At 35.5% G+C, this 20,782-nt stretch overlaps 3 protein-coding genes across 3 annotated transcripts; 2 read left to right on the forward strand and 1 right to left on the reverse strand.

Moving 5' to 3' along the window:
* Positions 1-11,432: 11,432 nt before the first annotated feature.
* LOC126754869 (uncharacterized) lies at positions 11,433-12,445 on the forward strand. The gene is made up of 2 exons (XM_050467068.1): positions 11,433-11,492; positions 11,558-12,445. The coding sequence occupies exons 1-2, from the start codon at positions 11,433-11,435 to the stop codon at positions 12,443-12,445; spliced, it is 948 nt and encodes a 315-aa protein (XP_050323025.1).
* A 2,356-nt stretch (positions 12,446-14,801) lies between these two features.
* Positions 14,802-15,291, forward strand: LOC126754915 (uncharacterized). Its single transcript, XM_050467120.1, has 2 exons — positions 14,802-14,864; positions 14,938-15,291. The coding sequence occupies exons 1-2, from the start codon at positions 14,802-14,804 to the stop codon at positions 15,289-15,291; spliced, it is 417 nt and encodes a 138-aa protein (XP_050323077.1).
* A 198-nt stretch (positions 15,292-15,489) lies between these two features.
* LOC126754914 (general odorant-binding protein 56d-like) lies at positions 15,490-16,025 on the reverse strand. The gene is made up of 2 exons (XM_050467119.1): positions 15,918-16,025; positions 15,490-15,831 (listed from the first exon to the last, which is right to left on the reverse strand). Exons 1-2 carry the CDS (start codon positions 15,975-15,977, stop codon positions 15,490-15,492), a joined length of 402 nt encoding a protein of 133 aa, XP_050323076.1. The 5' UTR covers positions 15,978-16,025.
* Positions 16,026-20,782: the final 4,757 nt, after the last annotated feature.

Raw genomic sequence — 20,782 nt, forward strand, 5'->3', positions numbered from 1 at the left:
ACAACAAAAACAGCAAATGCCTCATGATTCATGCTCTTGAAAATTTTCGACCAAGAGTTTGTGCGCCCATTTCAGTGGCAACCACAAAATATTGCAATTTAACGGTGTAGATGGTACTTAATGGATTGTGCATTTAGCCGCATGCCCACTCCAAGCTGCATAGCTGCACATGTCTGTACACACATGTATCTATGTATGTGGCATAGAGTTATGCGCGCAAATGTAATCTACTCGCTATAGCTGGTGGCTTCTTTTGCGGTTTTGTTGCCACTTAACTCCGCTATGCCTCATGTGGCTGCGCAGTTATGTAGCTGCTGCTCGTTTCGCTGCCACAACTGACAGGTACTTGTAGCATGTATTAAATTATGTCGAGTGCAATGGTCAAACATGGCAAACCGTGAGTTGTGGTCAATTAAAGTTATTAAGATATTTGTGCACTTAGCGACTTCTGAAGTGCTGCTAAGTACTTCACTTTGCAATTAGCGATTGGTTTTGGGGAGGTGATTCTTATGCTTGTTAAAAATATTTCGTAAGCTTGTAAAAAAATTTTCGAATGCAATCCTTAACATATGGTTTGTTAATCTGACGACACTCTTTTGGAAAGCACTTGTATGTAAAAAGAGCCCTAAGATGCTGATTAGTTGGTTGATATGGAAGTTGCATGAGTGCCGGACCGTAGACGACCGCATTAAAGCCATCATTAGGCCCTTTGAGCCCCCGGGTGGTAACCAATTTAATCCTTTTCTAACAACTCCAATGATTTTTTGAAACACCTGGTATTCTTCCACCCAATCTGCCCAATATCAGTTAAGTTGCAGTATTGGAGTCCCTAAAATATGTCCCTTCTCATCCGGCTTAAGGCTGGGCATTCGCAAAGATAATATTCCAGCGTCTTGTCATCCTCAGCGCATGCTCTGCATGCTGTCAAATCCACTTTTTCACTTTCTAAAGGTAGGATCTTAAGAGTAGATGTCCTGTGATGACCTCTACAATGTTACTAAGCATGTTCCAGCAGTATTACAGCGTCTCATCATCTTTCGTGCATGTTCTGTACTTCCGCATTCTCTTAAGGTGAGATCTTAAGTGTAGATGTCTCATGATGACCCCTACAATGTTACTAAGCTTCCTTGTGCCTACAAGTGGAAGCTTTTTGGTTTGTCCAGCATGAACACTACCCTAAAATAACTTTGTGGTATACCCTGTATTACTTGTTTTCCAAAACCTGAGGTATTTATCTAGCGTTCCTTGATTCAAAAAACCCTTTAAGGAGCTGAATGGCCTGGGAAGCTTAGGGTAATTGGTCTGTCCACCATCAACATTACTCCAAAATATCTTTGAGGTATGTCTTGTATTCCAAGACCTGAGGTGTTTCTCTAGGGTGCATCGATTCAAAAACCTTTGAAGGAGCTGAATGGTCTGGAGAGCTTAGGGTAATTGAGTCTCCAGTTAAACCAATTGGGCCAATTCGTCTGTCTTTCATTTCCTTCTATTCCTATATGACCAGGTACCCAGATGATACTAACCGAGTTGCCTACTAAATTTAGCTATTGCCTGCTAGCATAACCCTACGCAATGAGACTTAGTATTGCTGCTACAGAGGGCCTTAATTGCTGCTTGGATATCCGATTTTTATGGACTTGTTGGATGAAATTAGAGCTTTCACCTTACCGCAGTTACTTAATATTTCCCACATTTTTAGTGCCAGTATTCATAGCCAATAATTACACTTTCCGCAGTCATTTAGTGTCTACATCGCCTTTTTTTCTTCATTCACTCTTTTGCTTCCGCTTTTGATCATTACTCGCCCACATCTGTCCAACTCTCTTTATGAGCAAATTCTAATTAATTTCGCAGGTATTGCAAGGGATAAGCCCAATTGAATTTCAAATGACTTTTTGGCCCAAAAATTCTTATCGGCGGCGGAAATTGCTAAAGGATATTTGCCAATAATACTTTTCTTTTCGTGAATTTTTCTTGGTTTTCTCCCATCTTTACTACGGAATATTAATGTTTTTTCTAATGGTGGTGTTGTAGATATTAGAAGTGATTAAGTACGGCCTACAAATAGAGTGTTAATTAATCATTAAATTGTCATGATTATTTCAAGATAATCGAGAGGATTAATATGTTGCTTTTGCAATCAATTTTGTTGTTCTCAATAGAGTAATGATAATCGTCAACTTTTTGCATCAAAGTTGAAGCAATAAAGGCAATTTTTATTAATAAATACTACTTAGTAAGGGTAACTTAATGACATCGCAGAAAGTAAATGTGTTGTAGTTTGCGTCTTAGCCAAGTTCGGCTATTTATAATTCGGTGTTGATCTTCGCTTGATGGAGAATTTTGAGGTGCTATGAAGTCTAAGGACATACATATATGTATATAGTGATTAAGCTCCAAAGTTTGAGATAGTGTAAGATAGACCTTAGATCGCTGTGTAATCCTCATTTACTTATCTAAAGATAGCTGATTGAATTGATTTCCTGATTTCCATTAAGTTTTTAGTAAAGAAATCGAAAAAATCTAACAGTTTTATGCCAATATCAGATGTGGTGAAAACCCTTAATATCAATAATTGGTGGAAACAGTCTGATGGTTGCTTTAATACCGCTCAATAAATATACTTCAAATTAAATACAAACTAAAATTTTTAGTTACGAAATCAATTGAAGCATTGTAGTCGCAGAAAACGTTCAACAACGCCTTCCTCGATAATCAAATGGGGTCACGTGTTAAGTGCTGCACTTTAATAAATGATATGTGTCTAGACCAATATACTATTATCGTGCTCAAAAATCTCATTTTACATAAATTTCAACACATGCATATAAATGTTTGTGTGGTTGTTGTATTATATAGCACAGCATAGCATTATAACTCAGCCATAAATATATTTTTCCACAGCATTAGGTTTATTGAAAATGTAGCGCATATACTATTTTATTTTTTTTACAGCTATCACACTTAAACATACACATTCTAGAAGCACACATACATATACGTGCGCAATGCGTGCAGTGAAAATCAATCGCTTATGAGACAAATGCTTGCCAAACAATATATGAAACAATAAAATAACAAATAATAATAATCATAACATAAAATAAAACTTTCTGCACGCGAAACGCAAAGAAATCACATAGGCAATGCGAAAAGCGAAATAAAACTCCAGTAGCAAAGTCCGTAAGATAGTAAAACGAAGATAGTGGAGGCATTTTAGGCGTAGTATGGGTGGAAGACAGTGTATTTATGGCATAAAATGTAAACTGCTGAGTCAGCAAATCTGAAGTTGATACTCTGGACTGAGTTGAGAAAAAGCGGAGAAAATGCCATTGTGGAGGCAAAAAACAATAATTTGTTTTTCTGTGTTTTTAAAGAGGCAGAGGCTATTATGAAATGTCCAAAAAAGTATGGTAATATGTATTTTAGAGGTCTATTGACAAATACGAAAAGATTTTTTCGATTACCCAATATTTTAGACAATATATTTATATATTCATCTATGTAAGTAGGTAAAACACATTTTTTTTTACTTTGTACCCTGAAAAATTGGTTCTTAGAAATCTCTGCGAAAATCTGTCCAATAATGAGCTTTTAGTTGTAACGGGAGGGTCCTCCGTCTAACAGTTTTCTATTTTTTTTCTAATTATCAGATAGAAAATTTTTTTATCCTTCCAACTAATCTCTCGTTTCATAGATTTTGTAGGAAGTTGAAATATATAAATGCATATTAGAGATATTACAAAAAGCCAGAAAACGAAAAAATTGGGGATTAGAGAAGTATCCTACGGATTATTCTGAACAATTTTGACTAGACTGACCAAGAGACTATGGGTCGAAAACCAGAAAGGTCTTAAGACAACTGGAGGATAGTTTATAGAAAGTAATCTAGAACGAGAGGATGGATCCGGTGTAGAAGTTCACACAAGTGAGGAAAACTCACTGAGTATCATTCACTTGAGAGTGTCCATAAACGATTATTTTACAAATGACTTAGGCAGCTCACGATTTCCGGTCGTAGACCAAGTATCCTCTGGACAGCCAAAGAACATCCTTTTGAAGGCGAATTAAAGTGAGAAAGCAAACCAGAGTTGTGCGTTGGGTTTGGGACCCGCCACGTAAAAAACGCATTAATGAAAAGTAAACAACAGCCTCAGATTAGAGAAGAAGAAGAATCTGGAACAATTGCTTTGGAAATCCTTACAAAATTATCTATATTTAAAATAGACTTTTGGTTTTTTTATTAGCTTTTGTTGTACACTTGGTTTATTAACATTCTTTTGTTGTTGCTATAACTTTTCCAAAGTATTTTCGTGCGCTCACATGTCTGACATCATTATTATTATTATTTGTTTGCAATAATTTCTACTCGTTATAATTTTTTCCTCCATCTGCGCGTGTGCATAATTTTGTCTTTCAACACTTTTTTATTTTTTTTTACTGAATTATTTGATAATTTATTTTTTTGTTACGAAATATATTTAGACTCCATTTTCTCTTGTTGATATCGTGTTATGATTAGAGTAATCACACGTCAACGAATTGTCGTCGAAAATACTTTCTCGCGTGACATAATCATATGCATTTCCATATTACGTTTTACCGAAATACTGTTATATAAAGCGAGTAGATGGCGGCACGAATAAAGTCCTGGCTGCAGTTCAGTCTTGGTGCCATGCTTTCACTTTCTCAGCGCTGTCTGTGTTGTGACATTAAGTAGCTTTCAACACTTGGCTAGCGACAAAAATATTCAAGCCTGACATAAAGGTATTATTTATTACTCGATAAGCAGCAATATTATTATGTATCTTGCTAAATTAATATTATTGCTTTCTGTGTTCTTTTGTAGTTGGCTTAAAGCAAGGTGAAAAGGTGGTAGATTGAGCGATTTTTCATGTTTTTATTTGAGAGTGCTTAGTGCTCGAATATATTTATTTTTTTTTTTGCCAAAAATATTGATGAAGGAACCTGAAGCTCGCCTTTTCAAACTTGCATACGCCTGGAACTTAGCGAAATGATGCAAAATCTAAAATATTGGGTAGTTGAAAAAGTCTTTACGTATTTCTAATCAAATTTTAACTTATTTTTTTATAGTTATTAAATAAATAAAGAAATGTGTACCAGTTTAATCGACCACTTTTTGCCGTTTTTCCGCTTAAGACACTATTTCATCAGTGTAAATCGATATTTCATCTGTTAACAAAATACGAAAATACTTTTTCGAGTGCCCAATATTAAATAATTTTTGCAAAAAATATAACTATTTAGCTATTTTTTTATGTCAGAAGGACCCTTTCGCTCCACACTCACACATACGCACATGCAGTCCCTGCTGGCAATGATATTAAACAGTCGTAAAAAGCGCAGAAATCAACAGTAATAAACGAGTGAAATATGTGCAGGCTCATACCCATACACATTAGCAAATATACATACACACTCCAATCCATGTATGCTCGATAAACGTCCATACGTATATACAAGCGCTTACAAAAACATGTGACATTATGAAAAACAATGAAATAATTTTATGACTTGTAATAAACTCATCGAAACTTGAGTTAATTTCCAACTTTTTTATTTGGTTTTTCTGCTTTTCAGCTTCTTTTATGCCATTTATCCTCAAGCTCATACTCCCTTTCTTGGCTTTTTATTAGTCGTTTTTACTGCTTATTAACCTTGTAAATGTCGTGCCTATTCAGTGCGCCACTTTGTGTTGTTGTTGTTATTATTATTGTTGCTACTATTTATTTACTATGTTCGCATGCATTACTCCATTTGCCTGGCTCCTGTGCGATTTCGCCGTAGTTTAACTGTTGAGTCATAAATTTTGCACAAACTGTCATGTATATGTGTGTGTGTGTGTGGTGTTTCCTGTTGACAGTTGACATTATGAATTTATTGCCTTTAATTTTATATTTATATGATGTCTTAATAGCAATAAAACAATACGTATTATCTATGCACGGTGGTGTACCATGCAATAGGTGGGTCCTTTATGGGTTGAGGGAGTGGGCTTAGATTTTTTTTAGTGGAATTTAGTATAATTATAAGTTTTCTTTATACAAATATTTTTGAAACAAAAGAGTTCCTGGGAGTCTTGTATAACATTTCCTTGACTACGTATACTAATTCTCGAAAGTTGGTTCAAAATAGTTACTAATTGTGGTATTTAGACTGATATTATGCAATGCTAGATCGTAGGGTTGATTTTCGAACCAAAGATGATGGTGAGGAACCCACTTAGATAGCTTTGAACGCTGCTCCTGTGTGATTGGCAAAACTGCTAGATATGGCTCACAAGGCACTTATAGATCAATGAGCACTTCGAGTCTACCAAAAATTTGCTAAGGTGGCAAATTCGCCGAAAGGTGTCTACCGAGCTGTTTAAACCTCAGTCTTGTAAGCGTTGGACAGTTGAGATGAATGTGTGTGGATGTTTCTTTTTCGTCTTTTTCCTTACTACTTTGACAATTTGCGTCCGACAAATGTGTAACCTCACAGCACGTGGGCCTATGATCCGTTCCCATGATAGCCGGGTTTAAGTAACCGGAACGGACCCGCATTATTAACCGGTTTGAAAACTCGGCACCATTCCTCAAAATTACTTCAGAGACTTTTTCTGCCGCGACAACAACAACAACACCAAGAAGATGGCCTATCATAGCGGCGTAATGAACCTTGGTTAAAGCAAATAGTTTTGTGAACCTCCTGTGTTCCGCTTTGAATCTCTTAGCCACATATGTAAGTATTGGTTGTTGATAAGCGCTTGCTACGTTTGCGGGAGGTTCATAGATCCAAAGCTATAGCGGATTCATAGATCCAAAAAGGCAGCGGAGTACGAACTCGTTAGCAATCTGATGACATTGGAGTAATGTAGGCTCATCGGCTTTGCAGTTTTTAGCGATTCCGTTGTGACCAGGCAACTAAACAAGTCGGATAACAAATTAACTGGATGCTAATGATAAACTTGTCAAACATTGCTTAACAAATTAGTTGCCTACTTTTTGCGAGCCTTGAGCCAGTAAATCAAGATTCCTTTTAGTCGGCCCAGAAATAAATAGATTTCTGATGGTCGAAAGCTTCGTGCTATAATATATGTAAAATAATACTTATCAGCGATTGCTGTTCTTACTTCTTCTTCCTTCTTTCTTGTTCCCTCTGGAACAATAGTTTTGCTTTGAACTCATGCAAGCAGTGGGAAGATCTTTGTTTTTTTCTATATCTGAGTGAAAGCGAGATACTTTTGCAAAACTTCTTCAGAATGCATATATTTCAAACAAAAAATCACATATTTTCAATAGAATCATTTCCTCTCAGGTGAGGACCATAACAACCCTTTAGTAAGAACTGAGAAGCAGATCAAGAAAACGCCAAATTATTGTATAAATTACCTTCACATATGGATCCATTTTCCATTTATATACACACATAATTGCGGTGTCTCTTTCAGCTTTGATGGTCACTGCGGGTTCGTACACATTTATTACTGAAAAGGTGTAGACTTGTTAACCAATGTGTCCTTTTGAAATCAATTAAATTAATTATATTTGATTAAAATCTTTTCAATTTTTCAACCACAACCAAGTTCAATTTCATTAATAGCGGAAAAATGCTGAAAACTCGGCTCGCTTGCTGACCAAACGTGCCACACTTCAAAGGGTATTTCTTTTAGCTATTCCCTTTCTATTTTCCAATATAACGCTGTGACAGAAAGTGTGAGTATATGTGCTCGGCAAATATTTGTTTGCAAGCTGTTATCTGTAGCATGAATTTTAGAGTAACGCGTAAACCAATCAAACAAACATTTTAATTATAAAAGTGAAGGCAAACACACGGAAAGTGAAGCGAAATGATTTCCAGAGAAAACTAACTGACTCCTTTCCGATGTGTAGACGTTTTAATAAGACTAAAGAGTGTAACTCGCTTAAGTGTGCGTGTATGTTGTTCCCTTGTCTCTGATTTGACGGGATGAACACGTCGCATCTAAATAAATATTGTCGCAATTAACTCTTTCTACGTCTTCTGGCTACTTCGGGTATGTGTAGCAGAGAGTTGCAGTTTTTGGGGGCATTCCGCAAAGAGTGGAAACATGAGTAGGGAAAATATAATTTTAGTTCCAAGCAGAAAAATATCAAAAATTATATATTATTATTATCTTTACATTGTCCATTTTCATACATTTCATTTGGAGAACCTACCGAAAATGAGCCCTTGAGTGGCGCCTTCTCATCGATCGACGAAAAAACCATTTGTTCTGTGTTTTTAAGTCCTGTTAGAACACACCTCTGCTATTTTTATCGATTGTCAAAAAAGATATAAAAATAAAAAAAGGATAGTTATGATACCCACGTTTTCAATACTCCTACCTTCGGAAAGGTTTAAAAAACATTTTTTAAAATTTTTTACTTCTTTAATTGACTGTTTTGAATTTTTTTAAAATACAAAAATTGAGTTGTTTTGATTTTTCGAATTTTTAAAAAATGTAAAAATATTGTAAATAGAGTTTTTTAAATTTTTCCAATTGTTTTAATAACCAAAAATATTGAAAATTGAGTTTTTGGACTTTTTCGAATTGTTTAAAAATACAAAAATATTGAAAATTTAGGTTTTTTGATTTTTCGAATTTTTTAAAAATACAAAGATATTGAAATTTAATCAGTTTTTTAAATGTAGATATTTTTCCACAATTTAATCAGTTAAATGTAATTAACAATGCGCCAAAATGTAGGCAACGAATTTTTCGAAAAATTCAGTTTAGTAAATATAACTGCAGCGTATTTTAGCTAAAGTTACCCTGTTTATTGGCTGTCTATTGGGAGAAGTTTTCACGACCGTTTTCTTTTCAAGCACACGCATTGCCTTCCAATTTGTTTTTACCGGCTACGTTCTTCAAGTTGGTAGACATACGAATATGAATATGTAGACTGACAAATTAAAAACAAATAAAACGCGTCGTTGACGGGAAACATAAAGAATTGTAGTCGTAAGATTCATTAAGAGAGGAGTTTTTATGGACGATGGATACTCAAAAGTCTGGATATAGCGTTTGAAAGCTTCAAACTTTGATAACAAAGTAAAAAGAAAAAAAAAATTTGCTTGTTATTAAAATATATATTTTTGGCTATACTATTAGATTATAATACATATTCTCAAAGGTTAAAATATATATCAGTTACTGTCCTTAAAAGCTTCCCCTAAGTCTTCCAATACATTAATCTCTCAGATACTTTGAAGTACAAACTACGCAACAGAAACAAATCGCTTGGGAACTCGAGTTTGTTCTTCAATACAATAAAAAAGCTAACAAAGAAGTTCGACACGAAAACGAGGGAGCATATGATGGTCATCAAGCAATGGGAAGGTGGTGCTTAAATTGACATAAATTTTTCATAAACTTTTGCATGCTCATTAAAAATTCGATTAATCGCTTGTTTCCACTCAATAAACTCGAAAATAAACTCCAACAAACAACAAGCGTTACATGGCAAACCGCCCGCAAAGCTTTTGTAAGCACTTGCACGACGTCAATGCAAAGGTATCGGCAGGAGGGGTAAGAAAACAAAGAAATTGTAAACTTCTACTTTTGAAAAAGCGTGCAGAGAAGCAAAGCCATTGGCGGTGAAAGCGATGGCAAAAACTTGTTTGTTGTAAAGTGGTAAATACACACAGAGTCGCATTGCAGCAGAATGCGCGTTGCCATTGAGAAGGTGGTGGTGGTGGCGACGGTATGCTGATGGCATGCCACGTAATGTCGTCGAAAATGAAAAGCAAACAATTAATGAAACGAAATGTCAACAAAACTCAATCAAAACGCACTTAAAAATGCACAAGGCTTTGCTTTATGCGCTTGCATGAGTGTTGGTGTGTCTGTGCGTATATGCGAAAGTGTATGTATGAAGGTGCATGAGAGTGTATGTGCATGGCTAGAGCCAAAGTATTAGCTTTGCACAGCGATCGAGCTAACCGTTGGCGTATTGGAAGGGGGTGTTGCAGTTGCTGTTGTTGTTGGCAATTTAACTGCAAAAGTAAACAAATCCGCTTAAGTCAGAGCTAACAACAGCAAATCAAGAGTGGCTGTAAAAATGAAAACAAGTATTGACAAACAAATGAAATCAAAACTAAACAAAATGTGCGTTGGTGGGGCCGTGAATTTCAATATTGTATGACTGAAGCTTTCACAATTTCTTATATGCTTATCGGGGATCTCCTAAGAAATGGTTGCGAAGAGTTTAAAGAATATCTCACTTTCTTTTATGATATTCATTTCGAACTTTAAAAGTTAAAGCTTAAGTATATACCTATAACGCTTTTGCATGAAAACCCTCCTCTTTGTTGTGAAATCTTATATATCTATAAAGCTTTTACATGAAAGCTTACATAGTTTTTGTGAAAGCTTATATACCTATATAGATGTTACATGAAAGCTTACCTCTTTTTTGTGAAATCTTATATACCTGTAAAGCTTTTGCATGAATCTTAGCTATGCTCTGTGAAAGCTTATTTATTAAATTATTTACAGAAAAGATCTAAATACTTCTGCGAACAAAAATATTCACATTTTAGGTTAAACATGAAAGCTTTAAACAGTTTTCTCTAAAAATATTTAGGGTCCTGAATTCAGAAAGCTTACAAAGTTTTTGTGAAAACTTATATATCTGTAAAGCTTTTACATGAAAGTTTACCTAGTTTTTTGTGAAAGCTTATATACTCACTAGGCTTTTATATGAAAGCTTATATACCTATAAAGCTTTTGCATGAAATCTTACCCATATTTTGGGAAAGCTTATTTCTTTTAATTATTAACAAAAAAGGCCTAACTGGTGCGGTGACCAAAAATATTCATATATTAGATAAAACATGAAAGCTTTAAAAGGTTTTCTCTATAAATATATAGGGTGCTTAATTCGGAGGAAGCCATATTTGTACATTTAACTTGAAGTGTAGAGCATTTTCTTTTTGGTCCAATCTTCTTGCCACTATCATTAAGCTCAATGGAGATAAGCTTTTGATAAAAAAACTTGGTTAGTATCAAAATGTGCGGTGAATACGAGCGGGGACTTCAAATACCTACTCGTTTGAATCTAAAACTCACAATCAACACCCGGGTTAAAGTGTGATACTACCATAAACTAAAGGTAATAGTCGAGCTATAATGACAAAATAATAGACCTAAACCTTTCCATTGAAGCGTAAAATTATCCAATACATAACCGTAAACCAAAGTAATTAACTATAATTATAATTACGGTAATTGCAAAGAAATCGATACGATTTTGATAGCAACCTTTTATAGCCAATTTGCAGCGCCTATAAAAGCTAACGGCACCACGCCACGATGTACATTTTTATATAAATTTTTTATCAAATCTTCTAAAGGCATAAATGCATTTGGGGAAACTCTCAGAAAGAAATAAAGCACCGAATTTTCTATGTATTATACACTAAGCCTACTCGCTGTCTTGCTCGGCGCCACAGTGCAAAATGCAAAGGTAAGGATTGTGAGATAACTAACACTTCCTTCAGTGCTGAGTAACAATATTGAGTTCATCAACAGTCACGCACCATCACGATCTCCATGAACATGTCCCTAACAATGAACGTGGAACGTCGTAAGGAGCTTTTGGAGACACACCAACAACAAGTGCAGCAAGAACAAGCACGACCCGCACTCACCGCTGCTGTACTGCGCTCGTGTATGAAAGAGACCGAACTCTCCATGGCGGAATTGCATCGTTTTCGACTGAGTTTGCTCACTCGCGATTCTGAACTAAACACCACGGATGATACGAGTACAGAGCTACCAAATTTATATGACATGGAGGAGGATGATTTAGTCTCCGAAGAAACCGAATTAGATGGTATTATTTATGAACCTCAAGCGGATATAAATGAGGCCAATAATAATGCGTTAGATTACGAATATCCGTTGACAATCAGAAGTGATGGAAAAACTGACAAATCCTTGCAATGTTTCGCCTACTGTCTCTACGAACAATTAGGTTTAATCTCGAGAGGTGTTTATATGGATGAAGAGCTTTTCGCGAAGCTGTATGCTATTGTCGGGCGGGAACGCCATTTGGTGAAGGAGTGCATGAATCTAAATACAAATAATAAATGTGAATCTTTATACAAAATGCATTTATGCTACATACGTTTGAAGACACTTGAAGAGGAGAATCGTATACGCAAAGTGCTGGAGAGCGCATATCCTGGTGAAAGAGATGAAGAGGGAGGGGAAGAAATACCGGAAGCTGAAACTACGCAGGAAGCGTACGCCATGGAGGAAACAGAAACAACGCTGTCAACATATGCTAATGCGGAGAATGCCAAAACTGAAGATGTTGGAGTCAAAAAGTTGATGAAACAGCTGAAAAAGAAGTTGAAGCTGATGGATGCAGATGTGGAGCTCAGAGAAATGTTACAAAATTGGAATGAGGCTTAGTTGAGCATAGCTTGGAAGCCGTAATAGGGTAGTAAGAAGCAGCAAAATGATTAGGCAAAAGGCTGTTATATATACATATTGGAAATAAAGTTCAACTTTGTGTATTATAATAGAAGCTTCATAGTTACTTGTCTGATTTTTTCAATGTTCGGACACTGAAACACATTTTTTTTCGTTTTTCTCTTGGTATTTCGGTGTGGTTTGAAGTCTTGTAGCCTTTCAGTTACTAAGTCGTTGATTTCAAAATATGAACTCTTTCAAAATTGAAACCTTTTTCTAATTTAGAAGCAACAATCTCAAGTAATATCCTCGCTGATTTAAGAATGTGGCACAATTTGAAACTTTTTATAACACCACTATGTCTTTATTAGTTTTTTTTTTGGAAGAATCAGACATGTTTTATTCAATCCGCTTTCAGAAAAAAAGAAAACAATTTTCCCTAAAAGAAAAGCTTATGGAAGAACAGGTTTTTAAACTCAAGTGGTTACTTTCTCATTCAACCTAACCTACAGTTTCACTATCGCTTTTAAACAGACACTCGTATCTGGTTGACACCAAGTACTTGAAAGTTTCCCTAATACGCTAACCACAACTTTTTCTATAATAGTACAACGGGGTTTTCATAAGAGCGCCACAAAAAATTTCTTAAATAAAATATTTGCGATATCAATGAAATACCATTTCATTCCATCGATGCCATAATGTATAGAACTCGATTTCTCTTTCATGGCCACCACGGGCATGCTTGCAGATCTTGCCGATACTGCTGCAATTTTAAGTTCGATATTCGTACGAAGTTCAACAATCGTCGCCGGCTTGTTGGCATAGACCATAGACTTGACATACCCCCACAGAAAATAGTCTAACGGCGTCAAATCGCACGACCGAGGCGGCCAATTTTCTAGGACATTTCATGAGATAACACGTTCACGACACTTGGTTTTCAACAAATCGATAGTGACAAGCACATGTTATCCAAGTTCATATCATTTAATTCGGCCTAAAAATATTCGGTTATCATTGAGCGGTAGCGATTGCCATTCACAGTAATGTGCCGGTCTTGATCATCACGGAAGAAGTACGCCGCCGGCCCATAAACCGCACCAAGCCGTAATTTTTTCGGAATGCAACGGTGACTCATGGAGTACGTGTGGTTTCCTGCCTGACCAATAACACATATTCTGCTGAAGATGATTTTTCGATGAAAATCCGGATTATTTTCAAGTTGTTGTTCAGCCCAATTCACGAACATACGATAATTCTGTTGGTCAAACGGCTTCAGTTCTAGCGTCAGTTAATTCTTATAAGGATGTAGGCCATGATTTTTTCGCAAAACTTGCCACAACGACGTCACAGAGATGCCAAACGCTTGAGAACGACGTGTAAGAGACTGATTTGGGTCTTCTGTGCCTGTGGATTCAAAGTTTTCCACTAGAGACTCAACTGTTGATCAGAAAGGACGATTATGACAACCATAAATTGGACGTAGCGCTCTTAAAGTTGAGGCCACTAACTCCGAATTTCCGTAATAAGTTTCAGTAATTTCGACTCGTGGTTGGATCGTTTATTCTTCCTTGATGAAATGGTAAACCTTGCTAAAGAGAAGAGTCAAAAAAGAGGGAAAAAATGTGGCGTCGTTTGCTGTCCCTATCGGTATACTTTTGTAGTGTTCTTATTGAAAAACCCGTTAAAAATGGCATCTAGACAATAAGTTGCTTTCCAACTTTTCTTGATCGTTATTTTCAAAATCAATAGAAAAAGATAAGCGAATTGAAGCGATTTTTACTTTTTTGTATGGAAAGGTTTACCAGATTTTTGCTTTCATTTAAAAATCTGAGCGACGGATGCAAAAAGTATTTGTTGAGGTGCGATCCAAGGCACACGAACAGCTCGATACTATAGTAAGTTTCAGATTGAAACATCCATGTAGAACTTTAGTTAATTGAATTTTCTAATATTTCAGACAACTTTTAGCATTTTAGTATACTTCCGAAGTCAGTCGTAGATTATGCCCGCTTTAAGTCCCGAAATGGTTGGCACCACTGTCACAAATTGCTGCATGGTTGAACTCAACACAGTTTTTGGATGCTACAGCTCATAATTACTCAATCAAATTCAGTTAACTGTTTAACATAAAAAATGTACATGGAAATTTTAGGCAATTACTTTTTTCTGCGTTAAATGTTTTAATTAAATTACCATAATAATAATTGAATAAATTAATATCACAATTTTGTGCTATAAAAAAGAAAGAAGGTTAAATGATTGTTGAGAAGTTTTTAGGCAATAAATTTTCCACTATTTAAACCACATATTTCAGCGCGAAATTTATCACTTGTATTTGGAAAGCATCACAATGAAATCCTACGGTTTATACCAACTGCTCTTTGCTGCATTCATTTGCAGTGCTATAACTCAGGTAAGTCTGAAAAATGTGCAGGAAACTTTTTATTAAAATTATTTTAAATTTCATATTGCTTCTCAAATCATAGCTCCACGCAGCCGACGATAAAGCTGCTCGTGAAGCATGCATCGCGGAGGCCAAGCTAACAGCCACCGATGCCAATCAGGTTAGAGCCGCTGCTATCATTAGTAAGCTCATTCAAAACGATTCTGAGGCGCTGAAATGTTTCCAGCTTTGCTACTACAAACAACTTGGTCTCATCGACTCTACTGGCAAAACGAATGCGGCTAAAACACTCGAGTACATGTCGCAGGTTAGCGGCATTTCGGATACAAATAAGTTAGCTGCTGCACTGGGTACATGCGAGTCGGTCAAAGGTAGTAGCGGATGTGATAGGCTATATCAATTTGAAAAGTGCGCTTTGGCCAAATTGGGTGTTTGAAGTTATTATTGATAGCTGGAAGCATTCTTTCAAAAATTTATTATGAAGCGAAATGATTTCGTGAAAATAGTTTCAGTAGCTAACCAAGTCTTAGAATTATGACCAACATTTGAGAGTTTGAGCTTTTTGTTGAATTAAATGCATTTTATTTAGAATATTCATAAGTTTTGTTCACACTATTGTATTGAGAATAAAAATTCAAATCAAGACAGCCTGCTCTTGCAAATAGCACTTATATATCTGAAAGGCGGTATCACACTCGTTGGCACCCTTCAAACCATTACATTTGGCTAGCGTATTTTTTGGCGCACTATTACCAACCGTCGGCGTCATTACCTTATGGATGGCTGCTTCATTTGGCATGCCGTTTTCTAGAATTCCTTTTTTGTTCTGGACGCATTTTAGAAAACATTTCGCTTTATCATCGATCGCGTTGAAATCACCCTTCTTCAGAGCGTCCAACTGTGCTGCGCTTGCACCAGATTCTTTCAGGCAAATCTCATAGTACTGATGGGCTTGAGTTGACTTATTAGACTTCAACTGCGAAATTAGTAATGCATAAAAGGAATTTCGTGTATATAATAATATTTTGTTCTGTTGATGTGTATATCTGTGCTTCCTCTTACCTCATGAGTCGCGACAGCGCTGAGTGAAATCAAAGTGGCTAGCAAAATATACGATTTCATTTCCTCGAAGTTGTTGGAGACTATGGTGATTATTTTACGGTTTCTAGCAGTCAAAAGAGTTTGCTCTAGTTTGCAACTTACAACTGTTGCACTTTATATAGACAGTTTTGAAATGTTTTGATTTTCTATAGTGCACCGGTATTAAGTATAGAATTTATGTGAAAAAAATGTATTTTCTTAAAAATTTTTCGTCTAACTTTTATTGCTTGCTAGTGTCATTTGTGCGCTTAAATTAAGCTAATTGTAAATACAAATTAAAACAAATTAGCATTCAAGTACTTTACTCATGTGGACTACTGCAAATACAATTGATTAATCTGATTTGATGATAAAGTTAATTTTTATTTTATTTTGTTCAAAACACATTAAATTCAATCCTCGATTAAGGTTAGCATATACATATATTAGCGATTACTGATAGCAAAATAATTATTTTTCGTAGCTATAAAAGGGTGAATAGCACATTGTTTACTAACTAATTATACTGTCGAGACTTAAAATGACCTTAAAAGTTGAAAACCCTTTCAAAATTTGAAAAAAATTGATAAAAATACATTCATATATATTTTATAAAAACAGAACAATTGAAAAGTCCTCGGCCTGACACATAGATGGCGCTATCAGAATTAAATTAGTACTCGTATGATTTTTAGTTAGTAATAAACTTCAAAAGGCGCGTTTATAAATTTGACAGCTATCGGATCATTAGTTTGTGATTGATATCATTTTGATTGAAGTAGCTTTTGTTATTATGAAAAAATGGATGGAAGAGAACTTCGATTGTTAATAATATATTGTTTTTTAAAGGGAAAAATATGGTTGAAATAAAAACTTGGCTTGATGACGAGTTTCCAGACACTACTCCAGGAAAATCAATCATAAATGATTGGTGTGTTAAGTTTAGACATCGTGAAGTAAGCACCGAAGACGGTAAACGCAGTTGAGACCCAAAAGCGATTGTTGTGGACGAAAACATCAAAACCGTCTGCCAAATCATTTTGGTTATACTGAACATTTCTCAATACAGGTATTTGCAAATTCCACTGGATGCCGTGCGAGCCTTGTCTTTGACCGTAAGTAGTGTTTGGAAATGCTCCAGCGTAATAAGTAGTTTTTGAGTTTATACGTGGCAATGGATGAATAATATCTCCATAATTTCACTCCGAAGTCCAATCGACTATCAGCCGAGTGGACTACACACGATTAACCAGCTTCAAAGCGTGGATAAACTCAACAGGCTAAGTAAAGGCGTCTGTATTTTGCAATGCGGATGAAATAATTTTTATTGACTACTTTGAAAAATGAAAGACCATCGACAGCGACTCTTACATAGCGTTATTGAATCGGTTAAAAGATGAAATCGCCGATAAAGAAGAAAAAGAAAGTCCAGTTTCATCAAGCCGTGTCAAAAGCCAGTGAAAATGAGGGCAAAAATCCATCAATTGGACTTCGAATTGCTTCCACTTCTACCGAATTCTCCAGATCTCGTCCCCAGCGACCATTCCCTGTTCTCAGATCTCAAAAAAACGAACGCTGGGAAGAAATTTTCATCGATCGCCGGTGATCGAAGAAACTGAGACCTACATACTTTGAAGTAAAAGACAAATCATACTACAAAAATGGTATCGAAAAGTTGAAGAATAAAATTTAATTTTTCCAAAAATGTGTTGTACTATGGTAGGCCGGGCACTTTTCAATTGACCTGTACAGGTAATACTTGAATATGTTTTTTTTTTCAAATATAGGTTCTGTATGTCTGAAAGTAATCGAAAATGAATTAATCATGCCAATTAGGTATAAAATATTTGCACTATAAAAACCTTTTAATAAAAACTACCGTAAGGTTACTAAAAGCGATTACCACACAACCGATGGCTATTTGAAAAATATTCCACAGAATATAAAATTCTTCAATTAACTACAGCACGTGACGCTCATTATTGTTTACGAATTTTTGTCAAATATTTTTTATGTTCAGTAAAGTTTGACATTTCATCATTTCACGCTGAGCTTTGGTACCACACTTGGAATTTGTCCAAGATTAATATATAACTTCACGTACTAGTCGTTGAGCAACTTTTTGCGGAATTTGATGAAATGCACGCGGATGATCTCTAATTACAACAAGACGGTGCGCCGCCTAATGTTTCACGTCTAAACATGAACACATTGCATGAAAAATTTAGTGACTCGTTAAGTTCGAGATATGAAATTGTCAAAAGACCGCCAACATCATGTGATTTAGCTTTTCTAGATCATTGTTTTTATGGGAGTATGATTAATCAAAGGCTTGCTCCAACGAACCCGCAACGCTCGAGGAGATCGCACTATAGATTCAGCGCACTATAGACAATATTCCAGAACTTTGTAGTGATCTCTTTAGTTCTAGATTAGACATTATGCGTCTTGTATCTTATGCATACCTCTTCGATAATATTATATTACTGTCAAGTCAACCCGATTACCAGAAATTTGTTAACCGCTAACAATCTGAGCTTTGGGGAAAGTAAAGACCAGTTAATGGCCTGAGATGATCTTATCCATGTTTCCCTAATTATTTTTTTTTAATATGCTCATATGGATTAAAATCATCCCCAAACACGAAAATCGTAAAATTGGCTGTATCATCCATATTAAACACAAACCCATTTTACGTTCAGTATTATATGACAAAAATATTATATTATATTATTTGACAAAAATAAACTATACTTCACGGGGGGATATGAAAAAATTTATACATCAACTTCGTGCATATCGGAACCAAAGTTCATTTACATGGGGAGCACTATCACATTTGCGCCGTGACAACATTTATTTTCAAATTTCGTGCCTTTCGGACCCATCTTCAGATACATCGGGAGTGCTATGGTACTAAGTTTTATTTCATCAACTTCTTTATGGCTGAGCTATCTTTTGTAAAGGCACATGGGTTATTATACCCTGAACAGGGTATATTAAGTTTGTCACGAAGTTTGTAACACCCAGAAGGAAGCGTCGGAGGGTCTGAAGTATATGTATAAAGGATCAGTATGTTGAGCTGAGTCGATTTGTCCATGTCCGTCTATCTGTCTGTCCGTCTGTATATGTACGAACTAGTCCCTCAGTTTTTAAGATATCGTTTTGAAATTTTGTAAACGTCATTTTCTCTCCAAGAAGCTACTCATTTGTCGGAACTGCCTATATCGGACTACTATAACATATAGCTGCCATATAAACTGAACGATCGGAATCAAGTTCTTGTATGGAAAACTTTCACATTTGACAATGTATCTTAACGAAACTTGGTATAGATTATTTTCTAAGACAACAATGTAATCTCCAAAGAAATTGTTCAGATCGGCTTACTATAGCATATAGCTACCATACAAACCGAACGATCGGAATCAAGTTCTTGTTTGGAAAACTTTTGCATTTGACGTGGTATCTACACGAAGTTTGACATGGATTACGGCTTTAGATCATAATATAATATCCGAAAAAATTGGTCAGATCGGATTACTATAGCGTATAGCTTTCATACAAACTGAACATATAGTTACTAAAAGAAATGCACCTGTTTTAATCTAAATCCTCATTTAACGCTTAGTCAACTGTTGAATCTTTCAACAAGTTTACTAGAATTCTTACTCAATAAAACCAACTGTTTATGAATACAAATATGAACTTGTACAATATGTACATGTGTATATATTGTACTAATATTTATGCAACTTATTGTTTTTAATGCGGTACAAAGTTCAATAAAATAACACAAATTAGGCTTATTTGGGTGAACGAGTATATTCCCGTCATCAGCTATATGCAAATGTTTAGCACAGACGCAGACTTAATTTCGAATCAATCTTGCTTCGCCTAGTATCTTTTCATTCACCACTCATCTACATACTTAATTAGCAATCGATGTGCAAATTAAATAGATTTTTATGGGTATTTATTTCTGCTGTCAACTTCACATGCATAAACCTACATACATAAGCACATATGTAGCTGTAGAGTTAAGGGATAGTGAATTTATTTTAACGATCATTTCCCTAAGTAGCTGTGATGCTTTCAATTTTGTTGCGTTCGTCGTTGTTTAATAATGATTTAATTGCGCGATTAATGTGCGATAAGCATGAGCAATATGTAAATGACAATATATAAAACTGCTTAGTCATAGCGTACAATATAGGGAAGCAGAATAGATTAGTACGGCATATATCTTGCTTAAGTGAATAGAATATTGGGCAATTGAAAAACTAGTTTATAACAAGTAAGGAAGGGCTAAGTTCGGGTGTCACCGAACATTTTATACTCTCGCATGATAAAGTGATAATCGAGATTTCATTATACGTCATTTACATATTTTTCAAATACCGTATTTTTGTAAAGTTTTATTCCGCTATCATCATTGGTTGCTAATGTATATACTCGTATTATACAGAAAAGGCATCAGATGGAATTCAAAACAGCGTTATATTGGAAGAAGGCGTGGTTGTGAACCGATTTCACCCATATTTTGTACATGTCATCAGGGTGTTAAGAAAATATTATATACCGAATTTCATTGAAATCGGTTTAGTAGTTCCTGAGATATGGTTTTGGTCCATAAGTGGGCGAGGCCACGCCCATTTTCAATTTTGCAAAAAAGCCTTGTTGCAGCTTCCTTCTGCCATTTCTTTCGTAAAATGTAGTGTTTCTGACGTTTTTTGCTAGTCCGTTAACGCACTTTTAGTACTTTTCAACATAACCTTTGTATGGGAGGTGGGCGTGGTTATTATCCGATTTCTTCCATTTTTGAACTGTATATGGAAATGCCTGAA

This window comes from Bactrocera neohumeralis, chromosome 4 (genome assembly GCF_024586455.1).
Source record: "Bactrocera neohumeralis isolate Rockhampton chromosome 4, APGP_CSIRO_Bneo_wtdbg2-racon-allhic-juicebox.fasta_v2, whole genome shotgun sequence".
Lineage (NCBI taxonomy): Eukaryota > Metazoa > Arthropoda > Insecta > Diptera > Tephritidae > Bactrocera > Bactrocera neohumeralis.

Coding starts and splice junctions, on each gene's coding strand:
- LOC126754869 (XM_050467068.1), top strand. CDS start 11,433: ATGTATTATACACTAAGCCTACTCGCTGTCTTGCTCGGCGCCACAGTG. Junction 11,493..11,557: donor CCACAGTGCAAAATGCAAAG/GTAAGGATTGTG, acceptor GTTCATCAACAG/TCACGCACCATCACGATCTC.
- LOC126754915 (XM_050467120.1), top strand. CDS start 14,802: ATGAAATCCTACGGTTTATACCAACTGCTCTTTGCTGCATTCATTTGC. Junction 14,865..14,937: donor TTTGCAGTGCTATAACTCAG/GTAAGTCTGAAA, acceptor CTCAAATCATAG/CTCCACGCAGCCGACGATAA.
- LOC126754914 (XM_050467119.1), bottom strand. CDS start 15,977: ATGAAATCGTATATTTTGCTAGCCACTTTGATTTCACTCAGCGCTGTC. Junction 15,832..15,917: donor GCGCTGTCGCGACTCATGAG/GTAAGAGGAAGC, acceptor CTAATTTCGCAG/TTGAAGTCTAATAAGTCAAC.